General features: G+C 32.0%; 2 protein-coding genes and 1 pseudogene across 5 annotated transcripts; all 3 read left to right on the forward strand.

Moving 5' to 3' along the window:
• Nucleotides 1-6: 6 nt before the first annotated feature.
• LOC106756567 lies at nt 7-5247 on the forward strand (annotated as a pseudogene).
• A 3896-nt stretch (nt 5248-9143) lies between these two features.
• LOC106777214 (pentatricopeptide repeat-containing protein At5g47360-like) lies at nt 9144-13939 on the forward strand. 3 transcript variants are annotated; one of them, XM_014664779.2, is made up of 2 exons: nt 9144-9265; nt 9365-13939. In XM_014664779.2, exon 2 carries the CDS (start codon nt 9377-9379, stop codon nt 10769-10771), a length of 1395 nt encoding a protein of 464 aa, XP_014520265.1. In that variant the 5' UTR covers nt 9144-9265; nt 9365-9376; the 3' UTR covers nt 10772-13939. The 3 variants fall into 3 exon arrangements, with proteins under 3 accessions (XP_014520265.1, XP_022632503.1, XP_022632496.1); XM_022776782.1 differs by having other exon boundaries at nt 9147-10510; nt 10618-10738; XM_022776775.1 differs by having other exon boundaries at nt 9148-12492; nt 13014-13931.
• Nucleotides 13940-14489: 550 nt separating this feature from the next.
• LOC106755811 lies at nt 14490-15460 on the forward strand. 2 transcript variants are annotated; one of them, XM_022787335.1, is made up of 4 exons: nt 14490-14748; nt 14833-14860; nt 14957-15007; nt 15085-15169. In XM_022787335.1, the coding sequence occupies exons 1-4, from the start codon at nt 14590-14592 to the stop codon at nt 15147-15149; spliced, it is 303 nt and encodes a 100-aa protein (XP_022643056.1). In that variant the 5' UTR covers nt 14490-14589; the 3' UTR covers nt 15150-15169. The 2 variants fall into 2 exon arrangements, with proteins under 2 accessions (XP_022643056.1, XP_014493511.1); XM_014638025.1 differs by having other exon boundaries at nt 14513-14748; nt 14833-14892; nt 14961-15007; nt 15085-15460.
• Nucleotides 15461-19318: the final 3858 nt, after the last annotated feature.

Raw genomic sequence — 19318 nt, forward strand, 5'->3', positions numbered from 1 at the left:
CAAATGTATGAAAATAATCTGCAATACTAATCAATTTGGCATTATACATAAACCATTTTGCTCTAATAAAAATTTTTATAGTCAAAGCTTTCAAAACCAATTTCAGCCACTGAAAAAATATACTTCACGACATATTTAAATGGTAGCTATACCATAATTAGGCTTAGATAACTTACACCAACTTTCCTTGCCTCNTCACTGACAAAAGCTCCATTGGTCTTCTTATGGGTAGCTATCCACAATTCTCCTCTACTAACTTTGCGTCCACATTCTCTTTCCTATGAAAATGAACAAATGCATATTAAGTATGTCATAAATATAATGAGAAATAGAAAACTGAAGAACAATATCACTTCACCATTTCTTTCCTCTTTCTTGCAATGCTCTTCGACCCCCTGTGAGCAATAGTTTGCTTTGTCCTATTGCGCTTATTTTTTAGGCACATCTTCTAATATTGTCAACAAAAAAGTTAACAAATTATATCATAATTTTAAGAAAAGAAATTTAGGTTTTACCTGTGTTCTCTCATCAAGTCGGTAGTCAACAAACGAAGCCCAATGATCTTTATCTACTCCTTCTGGAGCCATGACAATCAATTCATCTCTAGTACGAGTGCCATCATCTCTTTCTTGCCACAATTCTTGCTGATAATCTCTCCATTTATGATTAAGCACTTTCAAGATGTAATTTATTTGAGTAATTTATTTGAATATCATTTCATATATTCGATATTCAAATAAATTACATCTTGAAAGTGCTTAATCATAAATAGAGAGATTATCGGCAAGAATTGTGGCAAGAAAGAGATGATGGCACTCGTACAAGAGATGAATTGATTGCCATGGCTCCAGAAGGAGTAGATAAAGATCATTGGGCTTCGTTTGTTGACTACCGACTTGATGAGAGAACAAACGTAAAACCTAAATTTCTTTTCTTAAAATTATGATATAATCTGTTAACTTTTTTATTGACAATATTAGGAGATGTGCCTAAAAAATAAGCGCAATAGGACAATAGGACAAAGCAAACTCTTGCTCACACGGGGTCGAAGAGCATTGCAAGAAAGAGGAAAGAAATGGTGAAGTGATATTGTTCTTCAGTTTTCTATTTCTCATTATATTTATGACATACTTAATATGCATTTGTTCATTTTCATAGGAAAGAGAATGTGGACGCAAAGTTAGTAGAGGAGAATTGTGGATAGCTACCCATAAGAAGACCAATGGAGCTTTTGTCAGTGANGAGGCAAGGAAAGTTGGTGTAAGTTATCTAAGCCTAATTATGGTATAGCTACCATTTAAATATGTCGTGAAGTATATTTTTTCAGTGGCTGAAATTGGTTTTGAAAGCTTTGACTATAAAAATTTTTATTAGAGCAAAATGGTTTATGTATAATGCCAAATTGATTAGTATTGCAGATTATTTTCATACATTTGNATATTTGCTCAATCTTGTAAACTTCTCTCTTATTCTGATATGTTAGATTTAAAACTGAGAAGGTGAAGTAAAATTTGTGTTTTTCAGAAGAGACATTGACTTAATGGTGTGAAGGAGTATTAGAATATCAAACTAAATGCTTAATAATCTCCATATGCTTGTAGGAAAAAATTGAAGCATGTGAATCCACAACATCTCAATCAAAAGAAATATCCAGTTCAGATTCATTGGCTCATGCTTTAGGAGAAGAGCATTGTGGACGCGCTCGCGGTCTAGGTTTGGGTTCTTGCCCATCTAAAGTTTTTGGAGTCAAAGCTCGTTCTGATATTGGATCATCTTNAGCTGCCCCTTCTAATGATGAATTACAAACTCAGGTTAATAAATATTTTATCAATTACTTGGTTTGTTTCTTTTATGATTAACTTGTTAGGTATCATTTTTTTTTAATACTTTCATTTGTTAAAATCTTCATTGATATCACAAGTCAATGATATGAAAGAAATGATAGCATTCATGTTGCAAAATTATCAAGGTCAATTGCCTTCAAAGTTTGCAGCATTTCAACCATCGGTAATAATTACTAAATTTATTTGTATGATTTTTTTTTTAAATATATAACCAACTAACTATTATGTTATATTGTAGGTATCTGATCAAGGAAGCGTGCTAAACGATGAATATAATGAAGTTGAAGAAAATTAGACATGTATGAACAATTAAGTATGTCTGGATTGATATCTGTCGTCAATCATGAAAGACCTATAGTTGTGCATTCTGAGCTTGTACAAGATGATGGCAATGATTCGGAGCATGATGACAACCGTGATCCACATGATTATTTGACATATCTCAACACCAGACCACCTTCATGGTAAGACACGGTAAGTTTTTTGTTTTCAGAATAAATAAACATTACATTAAGACAAAGTATTTTGGATAAATGATTCCTCTTGTTTGTTCGTTCTGTCATGTCAAAATATGAAATCGGTCATATTAGTGCTTAAATTTATCTTAAGTTTTCATAGCTGAATTAGTTCATTGAAGGCTTTCGCTTGAGTTGGTATTGAGCTCCCTGTGTGAGAAGCCAAAGTGTGGAGCCCCAAATAGTGTAGAATCTGGGCCACGATATGGGTAAAATCTGTGATTGAGGGTGTTGAGGAGATGAAAGTATCCTTGCTCTAGAGAATTGTAAATTACATAACTCAAGATGTTTCTAAATAGTTTTAGAGAAGGTTTAAACCTCTTTTTGGTCCCTAAGTTATGAGTGAATGTTCAGTTTAGTCCCTGCTTTTAAAAATGTAAACCTTTAGTTACTAAGTTATAAAAAATGTATCAAATGAGTCATTTTTTGATGTTCATGGTCAAAGTACAAAGAGCAATCTAAAGTGTTGTTATTATTAAGAAACAAATCAGAGCAATCTAAAGATGTAGCAATTGTTAAGAAACAACAAAAAACAGTATTTCAAGTCAAAAAATGACTCATTTGATATATTTTTTATAACTTAGGAACTAAAGATTTACATTTTAAAAAACGGGGACTAAACTGAACATCCACTTATAAACTAGGGACCAAAAAAAGGTTTAAACCTTTAGAGAACCTAGCAATATGAAATATCCTTCCGCTGTGCTTTTGCATGATACAGTGCACTTAGAATCTTGGATGAGAAAAATATCATTCATCTTTAATTGTCACTAAGTTTTCAGAAAAAAATTATTAAAACTCTTTTTAACTTTTCCAGGGAGGAGGCAGCCATTAGACAACTTGTAGGTGTTTCAAAGGACACTCGAATTGGTGGTTCTTTAGAAGGAGCCCATATTCAAGTACTTCCTTAGATCTGATTAAGGTACTCTGATCATTGAGTTGCTTGGTTAAAATTAAATATGGAGTATACCAATTGACTGGATTGCTAATATTATACATTTATAATGTACAGGAAGCAAAAAGTCGAGGTGATAGCATAAGCGTTGAGACTTGTCCTCACTACCTGGCTTTCACCTCTAAAGAGATACCAAATGGAGATACTCGTTTTAAGTGTTCCCCACCCATTTGTGATGCACAAAACAAAGACAAACTATGGGAGGCTGTATTGGTATGCTTCCTCTCCATAAATACCTAGTATTGTCTCACTTTAATCATTTATGATCTTATCATTTTTTTTTGTTTGTTTGTTTGTTTTACTCTGCATTTCAGGAGGGACACATTGACCTGTTAACAACTGATCATTCACCAACTGTGCCTGAACTCAAGCTTCTTGAGGAGGGTGACTTCTTGAAGGCTTGGGGGGCATATCATCTTTGCAGGTTAGTGATTTTTCTTGTTAGACCATTTTTCCTACTGCAATGCTACAATATGAACCTATTTGAAATCAATTATCAATCTACAAGTTGATCTTTGAATGAATGCATAGCCAAGTATTAGATTGAATCTTGCTTTCATGCTTGAGGTTGGTTCTTATCTACTTATTAAACAGTTGAATAATATGAATGAGTATTTCCAATAATATAATGACATAATTCAGTGTTTTAGTGGGAAGGGCAATCTGAATTTAACTTTTTATTTATATTGTAATGCATGCTGTAATTGGCCTAAAGACTGACTGGTGTTCTAGTGGGAGACTTGTAGTTTAATCTTCCGGTGACGTGGTTGTACGGGAAGAAATATGGACTAACTATAGAACAGTTGTCGTTATTGTGGAGCAAGAGACCTGCAGCACCTGCTGGGATAGAATCAAAGGTGTTTTCTTCTTTGCCTCTGACTTAGTATAGTATATCCAATAATTACAGCTTTATTCTCTTCATTCTCTATGATTTGGTCACCGAAATATTTTTTGAGAATGCTTCGTGATGAGACACTTGAACATTTACTTGTACAATTTTCAAGTCAACGTATACAAAATAATGTCTGTTCAAATCTGACTAAATTTCCATTTTTTTAGGGGACTATTGAAGTTGGAAACCATGCAGATATTGTAGTTTGGCAACCAGAGCAGGAGCTCGACCTGGACGACAATTATCCTGTTTTCATTAAACATTACGTATGTCTTAATTATTCTTTACCATGTTATCAAACTCATTTTGTCTATGACTTTCTTTTTCTTACTCATAGATGCCAGAGGAACCAAGTTGTTCTTCCCACTACAATAAAAAAAGTTACTCACCCCAGATCATATCATTTATCTATTTATTTTGCTGATTCCTTTTCTTTTAGAAGAAACCATTAACAAAAAAGAAAAACAAGGCTTTTCTCTGTTGCATGAACATTGAGTGTTTACCACGTTATTAAGACATTCTGTTAGTGTTGCATGATTTTTCATGTTATGAAGAAAATATATTTGGCTGTTTTTGTGAAATCCCATATTTGAAGCAATGACTGTTTGGTATTCAGGAACTGTCTGCTTACATGGGAAGTAGGTTATACGGAAAAGTTTTGGACACTTATGTGAGAGGAAATCTAGTGTTTAAGGATGGGAAGCATGCTCCTGCAGCCTGTGGTGTTCAAATTCTAGCCACATGAATCAGTTAAATATTGGTGATCACCATAGCTTTCCAAACCCATCTCAATTTCATTTGGTTTTCTGAGAGTTCTTGATGCTTATCATGATCCTTGTTCGTATTATTGACAGGTACCTTTCAGATGCAAGTTTCACTTGGGACATAAATAAGAGATGGAAGTAGCTGCTGGCATCGGCCATTGAGCAAGCATTTTCCTTCTCATAGACTAGTGCGTTTGCTTGTATTATATCCGTTTGGATGTTTTGGATAATGAAATAATATTGCACTTTTATATAATGTAGATTAAAACTTTGCAAATTCTTGAGTTCTTCTCTGCACATATCATTTCATGAAAAATATCCATGTTAATTTCCTAGCTACTAACCATCGTGTTAGCATAATCTTTATCAAATTGCAAGGGAATTTAAATAGAAAATAAAACAAACTGGAATCGTCCTACATTTCTAATCTTGAAAGAGGATTCTTCTTCTTTTAGTTCATGGGAGAGAAAAAAAAAGTAAAAATATCAAATGTAGATAGGGAGACTAATAGGAAATATGACAAATATAAGTTGTGTTTTAAAACGGTTGGAAATTTCACATTAATTAGAGAGATCAATTTAGAATAAAATATAAATATCACTTTACAAATCAATTTAAAGTATATAAGTTGAAAAAAAAATTAATATTCAACAAAATGGTAAGCACTTTCAAATTTATCAAATAATAAAGCTTTTAAACATAATGAACAAGTAAAAAATTGTAATTTAATTTTACCAGAAATTGTTTCTAAATTATAAAATCAATATCCAATATCATTATATTAATTTAAATATCATTACATTTTATTAACGTAATTTGTTAGAAAAATTTAGGATGCGAGAAAGTCGCTTATATAATAATATAGAAAAAAGTATTATTGGGTTGTGGAATTATGTATGCAATTATGGAGAAGATTGAAGAAAAGACGAAGAAGTGCAGCGTCTTACATCAAATAATGTGTGAAGTAACTCTGGACATAGCATTAAATTGAAGCATGCTATACACAAAGAAAAACACTTGCCACTAATTGGTTGAGAAAGGCATCTCCAAAAGTTAAAGATCAATAATTCTTGTAAAAAATTCTAAACTAGATATAACGACAAGAGCATGTCAAAGTATACGAATGTAAGTACCAATTTCATTGTTAGCAATATTTCATGATGTTGTTAATTATATCTAAAGAAAAATATATTTTGTTTTAGGAGGAGGCTGCGTGAAATTAGAAAGAATTATGTAAAGGATTGAATCTTTCACATCAAGAACATTAGAATATTGGAAGCGCTAGCTCTATATGAGTTGTTGTAAGATTGAATAGATGTGCAAAAGTTTTATATGTATTTAGAGCAACAATTGAAGTGAATGACTGCTTCCAATATGCAAGTTTGGGTGCCCAAACGCGATTCATCAAACCCAAGAAACACCTAAACAACAAAAACAAGACAAAACACTTCAAACTTTGCAAAAAATTTGACAATTCACATAGTGGTCCCCTATGTACAAAAAACTGGCTCCTGCAGTACAACTTTCTGTACAAATCTCCATTTTTGTGCGCGTAAACGTTTACACACCTCCTGTAAACGTTTACCAGTGCATTTTTTAGTTCACTTGTTTCTGGTAATCGTTTATAGCCCACTGTAAACGTTTACGCGAGTGAAATGGAGAATTTGTACAAAAAGTCCAACACAAGGGACCACTTTTTATAACACAGGGGACCAAGTACTATATTTGTCATTTTTTCCCATGACTATGCATGTTGAGGAAAATGGTTGGTAATAGAGTTGAGAGTGGTTTAGGTGATGTTTGGCCAGCCAAGGATCAAGGAATTCAACCATGACAGTGCTTTGACCAACCTAAGTGGAGTGTTTAGACTTGTGGTTGAAAAAAGGCCCTGGTAATCGTTTACAGCCCACTATAAACGTTTACGCGAGTGAAATGGACAATTTGTACAGAAAGTCCAACACAAGGGACCAACTACTATATCTGTCATTTTTTCCCATGACTTCCAATGCATGTTGAGGAAAATGGTTGGTAATAGAGTTGAGAGTGGTTTAGGTGATGTTTGGCCACCCAAGGATCAAGGAATTCATCCATGACAGTGCTTTGACCAACCTAAGTGGAGTGTTTAGACTTGTGGTTGAAAAAAGGCCACAGTAATCGTTTACAGAGCAATGTAAACGTTTACGCGAATGAAATGGACAATTTGTATAGAAAGTCCAACACAAGGAACCACTTTTTATAACACAGGGGACCAAGTACTATATCTGTCATTTTTTTCCCATGACTTCCAATGCATGTTGAGGAAAATGGTTGTTAATAGAGTTGAGAGTGGTTTAGGTGATGTTTGGCCACCCAAGGATCAAGGAATTGAGTCATGTTAGTGATTTGAGCAACCTAAGTGGAGTGGTTTGACTTGTAGTTCAAAAAAGGCCCTGGTAATCGTTTACAGGTCACTGTAAACGTTTACGCGAGTGAAATGGTGAATTTGTACAGAAAGTTCAACTGAAGGGGCCAGTTTTTATAACACAGGGGACCAAGTATTATATCTGTCATTCTTTCCCATGACTTCCAATGCATGTTGAGGAAAATGGTTGGTAAACTGAGTTGAGAGTGTTGGAGGTCATGTTTGGCCACCCAAGGATCAAGGAATTGAGCCATGTTAATGATTTGAGCAACTTAAGTGGAGTGGTTTGACTTGCAGTTCAAAAAAGGTCCTGGTAATCGTTTACAGGTCACTGTAATCGTTTACAAGTCACTGTAAACGTTTACGCGAGTGAAATGGAGAATTTGTACAAAAAGTTCAACTGAAGGGGTAAATTTTTATAACACAGGGGACCAATGCCTTCTTACTGAACCAAGTTTGCCTAATCAACACAAAATGTTTCCTATGTCCACATGCATTGTTTCTTTTGTCCATTAAATCCATCAACACTAAAAATATATGTAAACTTTAATATTTAACAATTCAATGGTATCATTAATTCGCAATGCCAACAACATTAATTCAATTGTAACATAACATTATATGTCCACAATAATAGTCTTTACAATTGAAATAACAAAACATCTATCAACAGTAACACTGAGACTAATTTTACATTACAATCACCCAACAAACATATATTAATGTCACACATTTTTTATTCTAAGAGATCCAGTAAAAGGAGTCCTAAGAGCTCTGCTCTTGAAACGCTTTCGTGACCCCATCCTCACAAAAGTCTTCATTGGAGTTGGATCAGTGGACATGCCTCTCGGGGAGATGGAAGGTTCTTCACGTGGCACACTCTGTCCACCGTCCTCTGGTCTTCTTCGTCTAGCTTTCTCATAAGCAACCTCTTGCTCCAACAGAAAAACCTCCATTTTAAGTTCTGCAACTAGATTTTGTTGATGTTCCATGGTACACATGACACTCTCTTTGAGTTTTCGTTTCAATAGCCCATTTTTCCCTTCGACAAACGGACTACGAAGAACAAATTTACCTTAGTCGTTGAATGAACGAAAAACGAATAACGAAAACGCAAAGAACAAAATGGACGAACAAAGGAATGAACCACGAAATACCGAAAAACAAAATGGACGAATGGAACAACATACTTACCTTGCTCGTCGAAGGACCGTGGTGAGTGGAAGCATCCATTTTGCACCGAAGACACACACAACCAACAACCAACTGATGCAACAGAACCGTCAGAGACTGCGGACATAAGATGTTGAAAACGAGATCCAAGGCCGACAGGGAGGAAGGGGCGACGATGGTGAGAACGAAGATGGAGAAATAAGAGCAAAGCAAAGGGAACGAGTAAATATGATGAAACAGGGATAAGGGTAAAAATGGAAACCTAAAATTCCAATTTCTTCATCAATTGTAACGTTAGATTTCCAATTATTTTTTTTTAAATATAACAGCCAATACCGTGACGTACACTTGAGAGTGTTAAAATGATGTTAAAAATGTGGTGTCAAAATATCGAAACGCATAAATTATATATATATAAATTTATAAGTGTCAACTATATTTTTTAGAATTCCTGGTCCACTAAAATCTAATTATAATTTTTTTAATTAAAGTTTCTAAAAACTATCTAAATAATATATACTTTATCAAACTTTAAATTGTTTACATAAATAAAAAATTATAGACTTTTGTCAAACTAAACAATAAATATTTAGTATCTTTTGATTTTTATCCAGAGGATGTTTGAAAAAACCATTGGATTTGGTAGCGGTGTGAGAAGAAGGAACCAACTCAACTCCATTTCTTGGCTGATGGAGTCTCGTTCTCACATACACAGGCACTGGTAATCAAATCCATCATACCCTTTTTTGTTTCACGCAACCTTCGTTGTTCTGCCTTTTTTTCTTTCTCATCCACTAACACTATGCCCCAATTGGTAAAGTTTCGGCTTTTCATGCGCTGCCACGCACTCAAAACCCTTCCTTTCTCCACCCACCGAATGGGCATGGCCGATACCCTCTGTACCCATCTCCACCAAAGCAATGGGAGTGTTGAGAACTCATTGTCCAAGGTTAAGCCTAAACTCGATTCTAAATGTGTCATTGAAGTCCTCAATTCCTGTCATCCCAAGCAACCTCTATTGGGCGTCAGATTTTTCGTTTGGGCTGGATTTCAATCTGGCTACAGGCACAGTGCTCACACGTACAGCAAAGCTTGCAAGTTGTATGGAATTCAGCAAAATCCCCAAATTATTCGTGATGTCGTTCTGTCTTATGAGGCCGAAGGGTGTTTAGTCAATGTCAACATGTTCAGGGAGGTTCTGAAACTGTGCAAAGAAGCCCAACTAGCTGACGTGGCATTGTGGGTGTTGAGGAAGATAGAGCAGAGTTTCAACATCGGTGCTGACACTGTGATGTATAATGTGGTTATTAGGCTATGTTGCAAAAATGGCGACATTGAAACGGCGGAGAAGTTGATCGGGGAGATGAGTTTGAACGGTCTTTACCCTGATCTTATTACGTACATGGCAATAGTGGAGGGATTATGTGATGCGGGTCGCCCAGAGCATGCTTATTCTTTGCTTAAGGTTATGAGAGAACATAGATGTTCAACCAATTTGGTCATTTTATCAGCCATTTTAGATGGCTTGTGTAGGTCTGGATCTATGAAAATGGCATTGGAGTTGTTGGATGAAATGGAGAAAGGTGGGGATTGTCGTCCAAATGTTGTTACTTATACATCTGTGATTCAAAGTTTCTGTAAGAGAGGTCAGTGGACGGAAGCATTGGATATTCTGGATAGAATGAAAGCTTCGGGGTGCCATGCAAATCATGTTACTGTTTTTACTTTCGTTGATAGCCTTTGTGTTGAGGGTCGTGTGGGAGAAGCTTACAAGTTGATTGATAAGTTTGTGGTGGAACATGGTGTTTCTTATGGTGATTGTTGCAGTTCACTTGTGATTTCATTGATAAGGATTAAAAAGCTGGACGAAGCAATGAAGCTCTTCATGGAAATCCTTTCTGGTGATGTCAGACCTGATACTTTGGCATCTAGCCTTTTGCTAAAGGAGCTCTGTATTAAGGACCAGGTATTGGATGGATTCTACTTGCTTGAAACAATTGAAAACAAGGGATGTTTGTCTGCGATTGACTCTAGTATTTATTCTATTCTTTTATTTGGCCTTTGTCAAAGAAGCCACCTGACGGAGGCCACAAAGCTGGCCAAGATAATGCTTAAAAAATCAGTTCCGCTGCAACCTCCGTACAAAGATGGTGCAATCGATGTCCTAATAGAATCTGGAGAAAAAGATATTGTGAACCAGTTGACTGGCATTGGTAAGGGACTTTGATGATAAAAGGCGTTATGAAGGAGGTCACGTCCATTGTTCTCTGCTCCCTCTGGTCATATCATAAGTTTGCATTGTATAACAGCAACAGTAAGAATTGGTTTCCGTGATGTAGTCTGCTGGTACTTTGTTCATTTCTTCCCCTTGTAGGAGACAGTGTATTCTTGAGAAACAGTATGCTTGTCTTTATCTGTGTTTGCTAAACCCATTCTCCTGTAGATTCCTTTTAATATCGATAAGTCGGCAAGCCCATTTTCCTCATACAAACAAAGTAGTGAAACTTCTTTTCTTTGATGTAAACAATAAAATTCAAGAATAAAGCTGTTGAAATATTTTTGCCCTTTTTTATTCTGTATTTGATTCTGATTAATTCCATTTCATGATTAATTTTCTTATCCTTTGACATTTGAATGTAAGAATTCAACTAATGGTGTGTGAAAGCTATTAGCAAGGGTTGCTAATCCAATTTCACCACCTAATCAACCAAAGGAGCAAACAGAATTTGCTTAATCTGTTGGGGGATGCAAAGTATTTGCTGTAAAAATTTTGGTCAGTAAGAGCAAAAGTTGTCAACATAAGTACAAATGTGTTGAGTTGAGAGTCGTACAAAAGTATATTTTAGACTGCAACCAATCTGAAACATAACTTCTTGATATTAGCAAAGGTTGCCAATCCAATTTCCCCACCCAATTGATCGAAGGGAAAATCAGAATTTGTTTGACTTGTTAGGGTGCAAAGTATTGTTCGTCAAAATTTTGGTCACTAATGTGTTGAGTTGAGAGTTGTACAAAATTATATTTCTGGCTGCAATCAATATGTAACATAACTTGATATTGTAAAGAATTAATGAAAACTCAGTTTTAGTTAGCAATATTGCTTTGATTCACGGTTTTCTGACATCTTTACTTGTGTGGAAATGAAATATACACCAAAAGAGCATTTTGTGTATTATTTTCTTAAATATCGGTTTCTAATTACAATACAAGACCGACATTATCAAACTTTCGTTCTTGAAACACTCTAGCATAGTACTTGTTCTAGCCAAGAGAGATGACGATCTCCTTGATAAAGCATTCAGTATTTGTTGTCTTTTCCTGGTTATGATTAGTTATTTTTCTAGCCGAGTACCCTTTTGGACTTAAAAAATCAACACTGCATAAATAACAACAGTTGAAAATAAAAATAAAAGAGTAAAACAGAAAAGTCCAATTGAAAACCAAGACCGGAAATGTGCAGTAACAATATTTAAATGTTAATCAGTTGCTGAATTCAACTTATGTTTGCTGGTTAAGTGTTATATATCACTGTTTTTATGCATTTTAACCAGTTAAAATTAAAATTACCGAGAATCAGCCACTGCAGTTTCATAATTTGCTTCTGCCAGTTTTAACTCCCTTCCTTTTCGTTGTTTTCTTAATCTAATCTAGAATTATTCATCAGGCTTTCAATTTGAGTGCCAGCTTCTTTCATTACCCTTGTTGTTTGCTTGTATTCTTGGATGTCTTGGTTTTGTCTCAGTCACGTATACTCTATTCAGTCAGTTTTTCATTGTGTTTGTTTTCTTCTGGAATTGTGATGCTGCTAATCTGTTTTGGTGCAGAATTGTGTCTAGAAAGCTTACCGTAACTAGTGGTAGCAGTCTAGGAGGTGGAGGCTTGGAAGACACTCTTGAACCAAGTGCTTTCACAGCCTAAACAGTTTCTGTGTGAGGGAAAAACTGCCAAGTGAGTGTGAGTAGAGTGCCTACAAGCCGAGAGAATTTTGCTAGCTGAGTGCAAACACCAAGAGCTGTGAGAGAGAGAGTTCCAGTTTTAATAATTGCTGAATTTCTAATTATGCAGAATACATTTCAAAGTAAAACTGACACTTCACATTGCATCATTAAATTTTTTTGGTTTAAGCTGTCCAGTGAAATTGAATCTGGTTTTAAGTCCAATACTGCATCAATACCAGTAGTGAAAAGAAAACTGAAGTGACTGGACAAGTGCAGTCTCGGATGCATCTTGACTCAATTGCTTAGTTCATAAAAAAATAAAAAAACTATGGAACTGTATGTGATAAGCACTGTTTCATTAATCAGTAAATTTTTTTGGACATTTTGAACTCGGCAAATGAGCATATTAACTCTGCAATCCTGTCTTGGTCATAATCATCTCAAGTTCTGATTTAGCTTTCCTTTTAATTACAACTTTTCATTACTTTTATTCTGTGGATATGTTGGTTTTGGTGTGTCATATTGGTGCAGAATTGACCCTGGAAGGTGTACTATAGCTAGTGGCAGCATTTTTAAAAGGTGGAGAGTTGGTATGTCACGATCCAAGTACTTGAACAGCCAGTAAATACAGCAGAGTGTCAAAATTCTGTGAGGCAAACAGAGTAGGCTTTGACGCCGAGAGGAAGAGCTGCTAGTTGAGTGGAAAATGGAGCCCACAAATCAAGAGCAAAGTGGTTGTTTGAGTGCACATACCAAAAACCTAGAGAGAGTGTCTTAATTTTCTTTTGTTTCTGAACTTGTAAATCTGTTTTCTTAATTCATTTTTTAAAAGTCCACTCTAAACCAAGTGTCTTGGAAGAATCCTTGGTGTTCTGTCATCTCTTGGCAACCTTTTTGTGTTAAAAAGACTTAAAATTGGAGTAGACAGTGTGTCTTGAAACCAAAGCTACATGGCTCACCTTAGGATTTCCACTTTGTTTTTAATTTGCGTTTTCTTTTAGGAATGATTTGGCTACAAGAGATTAAATTGTAAGCCTTGTTATACTAGAGTTCGAGTAGGTGTCTAGGTGTCTTTAATTTCATCTTTGCCTATGTGACTTCGTCTTTTGAATTCAAAAGTAATCCTTTTTTGAAATTGGTAAACTAAGTAGCCTAAGATATTTTGGCTAAGTAAGACTTAGGTGCTTAAACAATCTTTGACTCACCTCTTACTTGGGAATTGTGTTTTAGTGACTGAGGCCGCACGTTCATAATTGGAAGATTTTATGTGCTGATACACTGTAAAAGAGAAAAAGGAAAGATGTTTCTGTAATGGGTTACTATCAGTAATATCACTCTTTTTTCACTTTTAACTTCATTACATTTGGGTATTGCCATTGGAGAAATAAATGTAAGATAGATGAAGTGCCTGAAAATCTCGGCACTCATTTTCTTAGTCATTTTTAGTTTCTTCTCTGGATCTGCCGCCCAATCTGAACGAGTGCTTCCTGCATTTCCAAGTAAAAACACTTGTGGTTTTCATATTAGAATCTATCTAATTTCAATTTCTGATTGATTTATTGATTTAAGATGACAGTTAATCAGATTCACTATTTCCTGTTAATCATCTTCCAAAGTTGGAACGGGTTTTTATCAAGGGTTTTAAAGGTTGAGGTAAAAATGAGTTACTTCAATTCGGATTATGTTTGTATTCGTGACAGACATCAAAAGTATAATTAACTGACACTTCTAAGTTTTATTGAAATGGAAATAGAAGTGACAAAATATACTTTTAATTTGGTGATTTGATTTGAATTAAAAAAAAAACAATATTCTTGTTACTCTATGGAGGTAATACTGTATATTAGTTTTATTTTAAGAAATAAAAATATGAATAATAATATAATAATTATCGTGATGAGAATATGTTGTATATTTTTGTATGTTAGAAATTGATTGGTCGATAATAATTGATGAATAAAATAAGGAAATTGGATTTAGAGTATATAGGGAGTAATAATAAATAATGGAGTGGGAGGTGGATAGAAATAGTACACGTGTATAACTAGAGATAGAGAGATATGGTTATTATAATATCATTGAGGTGTCGTTGAGTTGGGAGAGAGAAATGGAGACGGTGGTGGGGCTATGGCAGGGCGTTGGTATTTGCAGGAAAGGGCTGGCGCCTCCGTTGGCGCCTCCGCTGGCGTCTCCACCGGCGCCTCATCGAATCATAGCCGAAAGACGAACGAGTGTGGTTGTTTCTGCTTCTAAATCACTTAACTGGGTGAGTCTCTTATTTTACCTGACGTGAAATGAAATTAGTTTGAGTGAATGGAATTCTGATATGATTTGATATGGTGTTGTGCAGTTACAGAAAAGCTGTAAAAGCTGTGGAGGTAAGGGAGCTGTTGAATGTCCGGGATGTAAGGTGCGTTTGTGTTTTGAATTGTATTGAATAGTGGATACATGGATCTGATACCTAATTGGCAAAGGCAGGGCACTGGAAAGAACAAAAAGAACGGAAATATGTTTGAACGATGGAAGTAAGTTGGGTTCTTAGAATCTAACATTAAACCTGATTCAATTCTACAATATTCATCTTCTCGATTTAAATGTGCAGATGTTTTGATTGCCAAGGATTTGGGCTCAGGACATGTCCCTCCTGCGGAAAGGGAAGAGGGTTAACACCCGAACAGAGAGGAGAGAGATAATATCTTCTCGATTCTCTTTCCTTTTTTTTTCTGCTTTTTCATCTATCAACTTTAAGTTTAGTGGATAATTTATCAGAAACTTCAAAGTATATTACGCAGTTTGAATTGTAGGAGCAACACAAGAGAAGTTACATACAAATAAAGAAGATAGAACTTGTGAAGGATGCATGCAAAATGATGATATCGTATTGGAAAATATGTTGTGGTGAGGAATATTAATTACAAAAATTATTTTGAGCCATGTAATAATTTGAATAAAATAATAAAATTATATATTTTGATTGACCTTATTAGAAACTTGACATTAAACACCTTCACAGTCATGATCATTTTCATGGAACATATTTTTTTCATTACTTTGGATCTAAGAATGATTAAGAATAACATTTAGGTTACATGTCACTTAATCAAAATACTGTAAGAAGCATGGTCTGAGTAAAATTTTAAATTGTTGGTGATTTTTTCCAAGACATTGATAGAGAAGTCTTTTAATGTTAAACTTTTTAAATCAGAATATGGGTGACTGAAAAAAATACTCACTTTCATCTAATCATCCTACAATGACTTCTTATTAATTATTGGATCACTGATGAAACTAATTGGATTAACTATTCCCTTATAGTTTATAACAAAAATTTAGTTACAAATATTATTTGGTTTTACGATCGAAAGTATGTTTGGATAATATTTCAGAGTTAAAACAATTATTGGAGCCAATTATTTTGATAATTTGTGAAGTTAGAAGTGACAATTACAAAGAGAATGGTAAAAGTTTATTTTTGAGTTCTCTACATGAAAGAAAGAATATGGAAGTTTATTAAATTCAAATTAATAAAATAATGATATATAATTTATTGTAAAAAAAAAAAATCATTAACAAATCAGAATCTATATAAAAGTTGTTAATACAGAGAACATGATCATTGATCTGAAGAGTGATGTCTTTTCAAAATATATACAGAGACAAATATATTATGAATATATTATAATAGAATACTATCTTAATGTTTTTTTAATATAATTAATTTTACTTTTTAACTTATTATCATACATGTATGTTATCATTATAATTATATAAATAAATTTTATTTATTGTAATATAATAATTTAATTTTCGTCAATTTTTTTATTATCTAATATATAGTGAAGTTCACAAAGTTAAGAATATATATTAAATTATAATTATTATTAGTTTAAATTTTTTCTTTGTATAATTTTGATATTATAATTTTTATTAGTGTATAAAAAAAGAGATTTCATTATAATTTAAAAAATTAAAATAAATAGAAATTTTAAAAATATATTTTATTTGTATATTTTTTTTGTTTTTTATATTTTTTAAAATATTTTTAAATTTTATCAACTAGATTTATTAACATTTATAAATTTAATAAATGTTTTGCTTCACATAAAATTTTATTTGATGTTTTAATTTGAAATATGTATTATTATAATATATTAATAAATATTTGACATTGAAAAAATAAAAATATAATACTTTTAATATTGAATATTTTCATAATATTATATTTCTTTTATCATAATTTTTTAAATATTTTATAAAAAATAATTAATTAAATTGAGACAATAAGAAAGAGTTACTATATATTTATTACTCGGTAAAGATGAAAAAAAAATGATAATCATTGACTTTTGGATGTAAAGATTTGGATAAATATGTTTTCCAAAAATAAGAATAGAGTAATGAAACTGTTCTCACTTATTATCATCTCAAATTTTAGGTTTAAAACTCACTTATTTAAAACATTCTTAAATGAAATTAAAAAAAATAAAAATTGATCTAAAGTATTATTGCTAAAACTAATATATTTATCTGTAAAACACTTAACTCATGCTTCAAATTATCTTAGGTAGTATTTTAGTTCTTATATTCAAGTTTTGATTTATTACAATCTTTATAATTTTTATTTAATTAAGTAATATATATATATATATATATATATATATAAAAATTAAAATAAATAATCTAATTAAGTCTTTAAAGTTAGATAAATAATATCAATGAAAATGTACAAAGAGAACAAAACAATCATCTAGTATAAATATAAAAAATAACCATTTTAATTTCTTGTTTTCAAAACTTTTTTACTGCATCATTCTACCCCTTCTTATACTTAACTTTATGATAGATATTTATTGTTTGTAATACATTAAATGCTAGATAAACTGAACAAAAACAGATGACTTTATGATAAATATTTAATGTTTTTAATGCATTAAATGTATTAAATAAATAGTATTAAATGTTATTTATTTACTAATATTTAATACTATTGATGGTGTATTAATTAAATAAATTTTTCATTTAATATTCTATTTATGGTGAACTAAATAAATATTTTTTAAAATTATATATATTCATATTCTTTTTATTATGTCTTTTTAAATTATTAAAATATGTCTTAAATATAAATATTAAATATTTAAAATTAGTAAATGATGAGAAATGTCAAAGTAAATGTGGATAGAGAAAAACGTTAAGTAAACACAATAATTTGAGATTTTACAAAGCATAAATAAGAATAAAGTTCAGAGTATATATTATTGTGATATTAATAATAACTAGTAACTATATCAGCTGTCAATGAGGAGATCCATATAAGATTTTTATTATAAAAAGTTATGTAAGAATAAAACTGTAGTGAAATAAAACAAAAACAATGGTTTTTATGAATAAATTTTGATTATTTCTTAAAAACATTATTATTTACGTTGAACTCGATCAATATGTTTGAAATTAAATTAATATAAATTACTATTATGTTAAGTGAATTAACTATAAATTATAAGTGATACGTTGAACTGAGATAAAGTCACACAAATTTATGGATAATCTACAAAAGCTACTTCAAAGTATATTACATTGGGATTGTAAAGAAGGTATATGAAAAAGAAAACGCCAGGAAATTGACAAACATGTAAACAAGTCTGAACTTATTCAAATATGAATTTAGATATTCACATGTTTGTAGGAAACCAATAATTGTGTAAATAAATTTTACTTTTTTTGCTCTAGAAGAAAATTTGTTATATATATATATATATATATATATATATATATATATATATATATATATATATATATATATATATATATATATATATTGATGTGTTTAGACTTGTTTCATACTGATACACATTATTTTAAACAACTTTCTCATTCGTATTTATTTTTAAGTTCACCTAAAAAAAATTCTTTTATTTGTTTTTTTTTTTCAGTCCACTTTGAAGTGATTTATATTTTAATAAGCTTAAATTTTAAATTTATAAATTATATAATTATGAATATTACTTATTTTAAGAAATTGACCATATAAATTATTATTTTTACTGATTTAATTAAGATTATGAGTCAAATATCACACGAGACGAGACAGAAAAAGTAGTTTGTAAAACAAGACACTCTGACATACGAAAGTTAAAACGGACCACATTACTTTTTTTTTAATAAATCAACAATTTTTTTTCTCTTGTATAAAAATACTAGGTTGACTTAATTTTTATACTTTTATTTTTCGACGTGTTGTTGGTAATGATAATGCGAAATATGTTATGTGCTTCAGTTCAGAGGGACATATAAAGTTGTGAAACGAACTGGATATTTCAGTTTGATTTTGATGATCGTTTAGGTTTGCCTCACATAACATACAATCACATGGACCAACATGAGTTAATCCGCATTTGGCCCGCATAGTCCACAATGATTTAAATTCTTAAATTTCTGCCACACATACACAACATTATGTGTGTTTATTTTAAACAAATGTCCACCCAAAAGTCACTCACTTATTCGTTTTTTTTTTCAGTTAAGTTTAAAATCATTTTATATTTTCAAAAGACTTGAACTTTAAAATTATAAATATATAATTATTAATATTTTTTATTTTATTAAATTAACTATATAGATTATTATTTTAACAAATTTAATTAAGAATATCATCCAAATATCAAGATAAGAGAAATTAGTTTGTATTTATATAAAACAGATACTCTAACATATTATTTATGCATCAAATATTAGAGTTAAAATGGACCACATTAACCTTCTTACCTTTCATTCTTTTTAAAATAAACCATTTTTTTTCATGTATATAAATACTAGATCAACTTATTTATTATTAC

Source organism: Vigna radiata, chromosome 2 (assembly GCF_000741045.1).
Source record: "Vigna radiata var. radiata cultivar VC1973A chromosome 2, Vradiata_ver6, whole genome shotgun sequence".
NCBI lineage: Eukaryota > Viridiplantae > Streptophyta > Magnoliopsida > Fabales > Fabaceae > Vigna > Vigna radiata.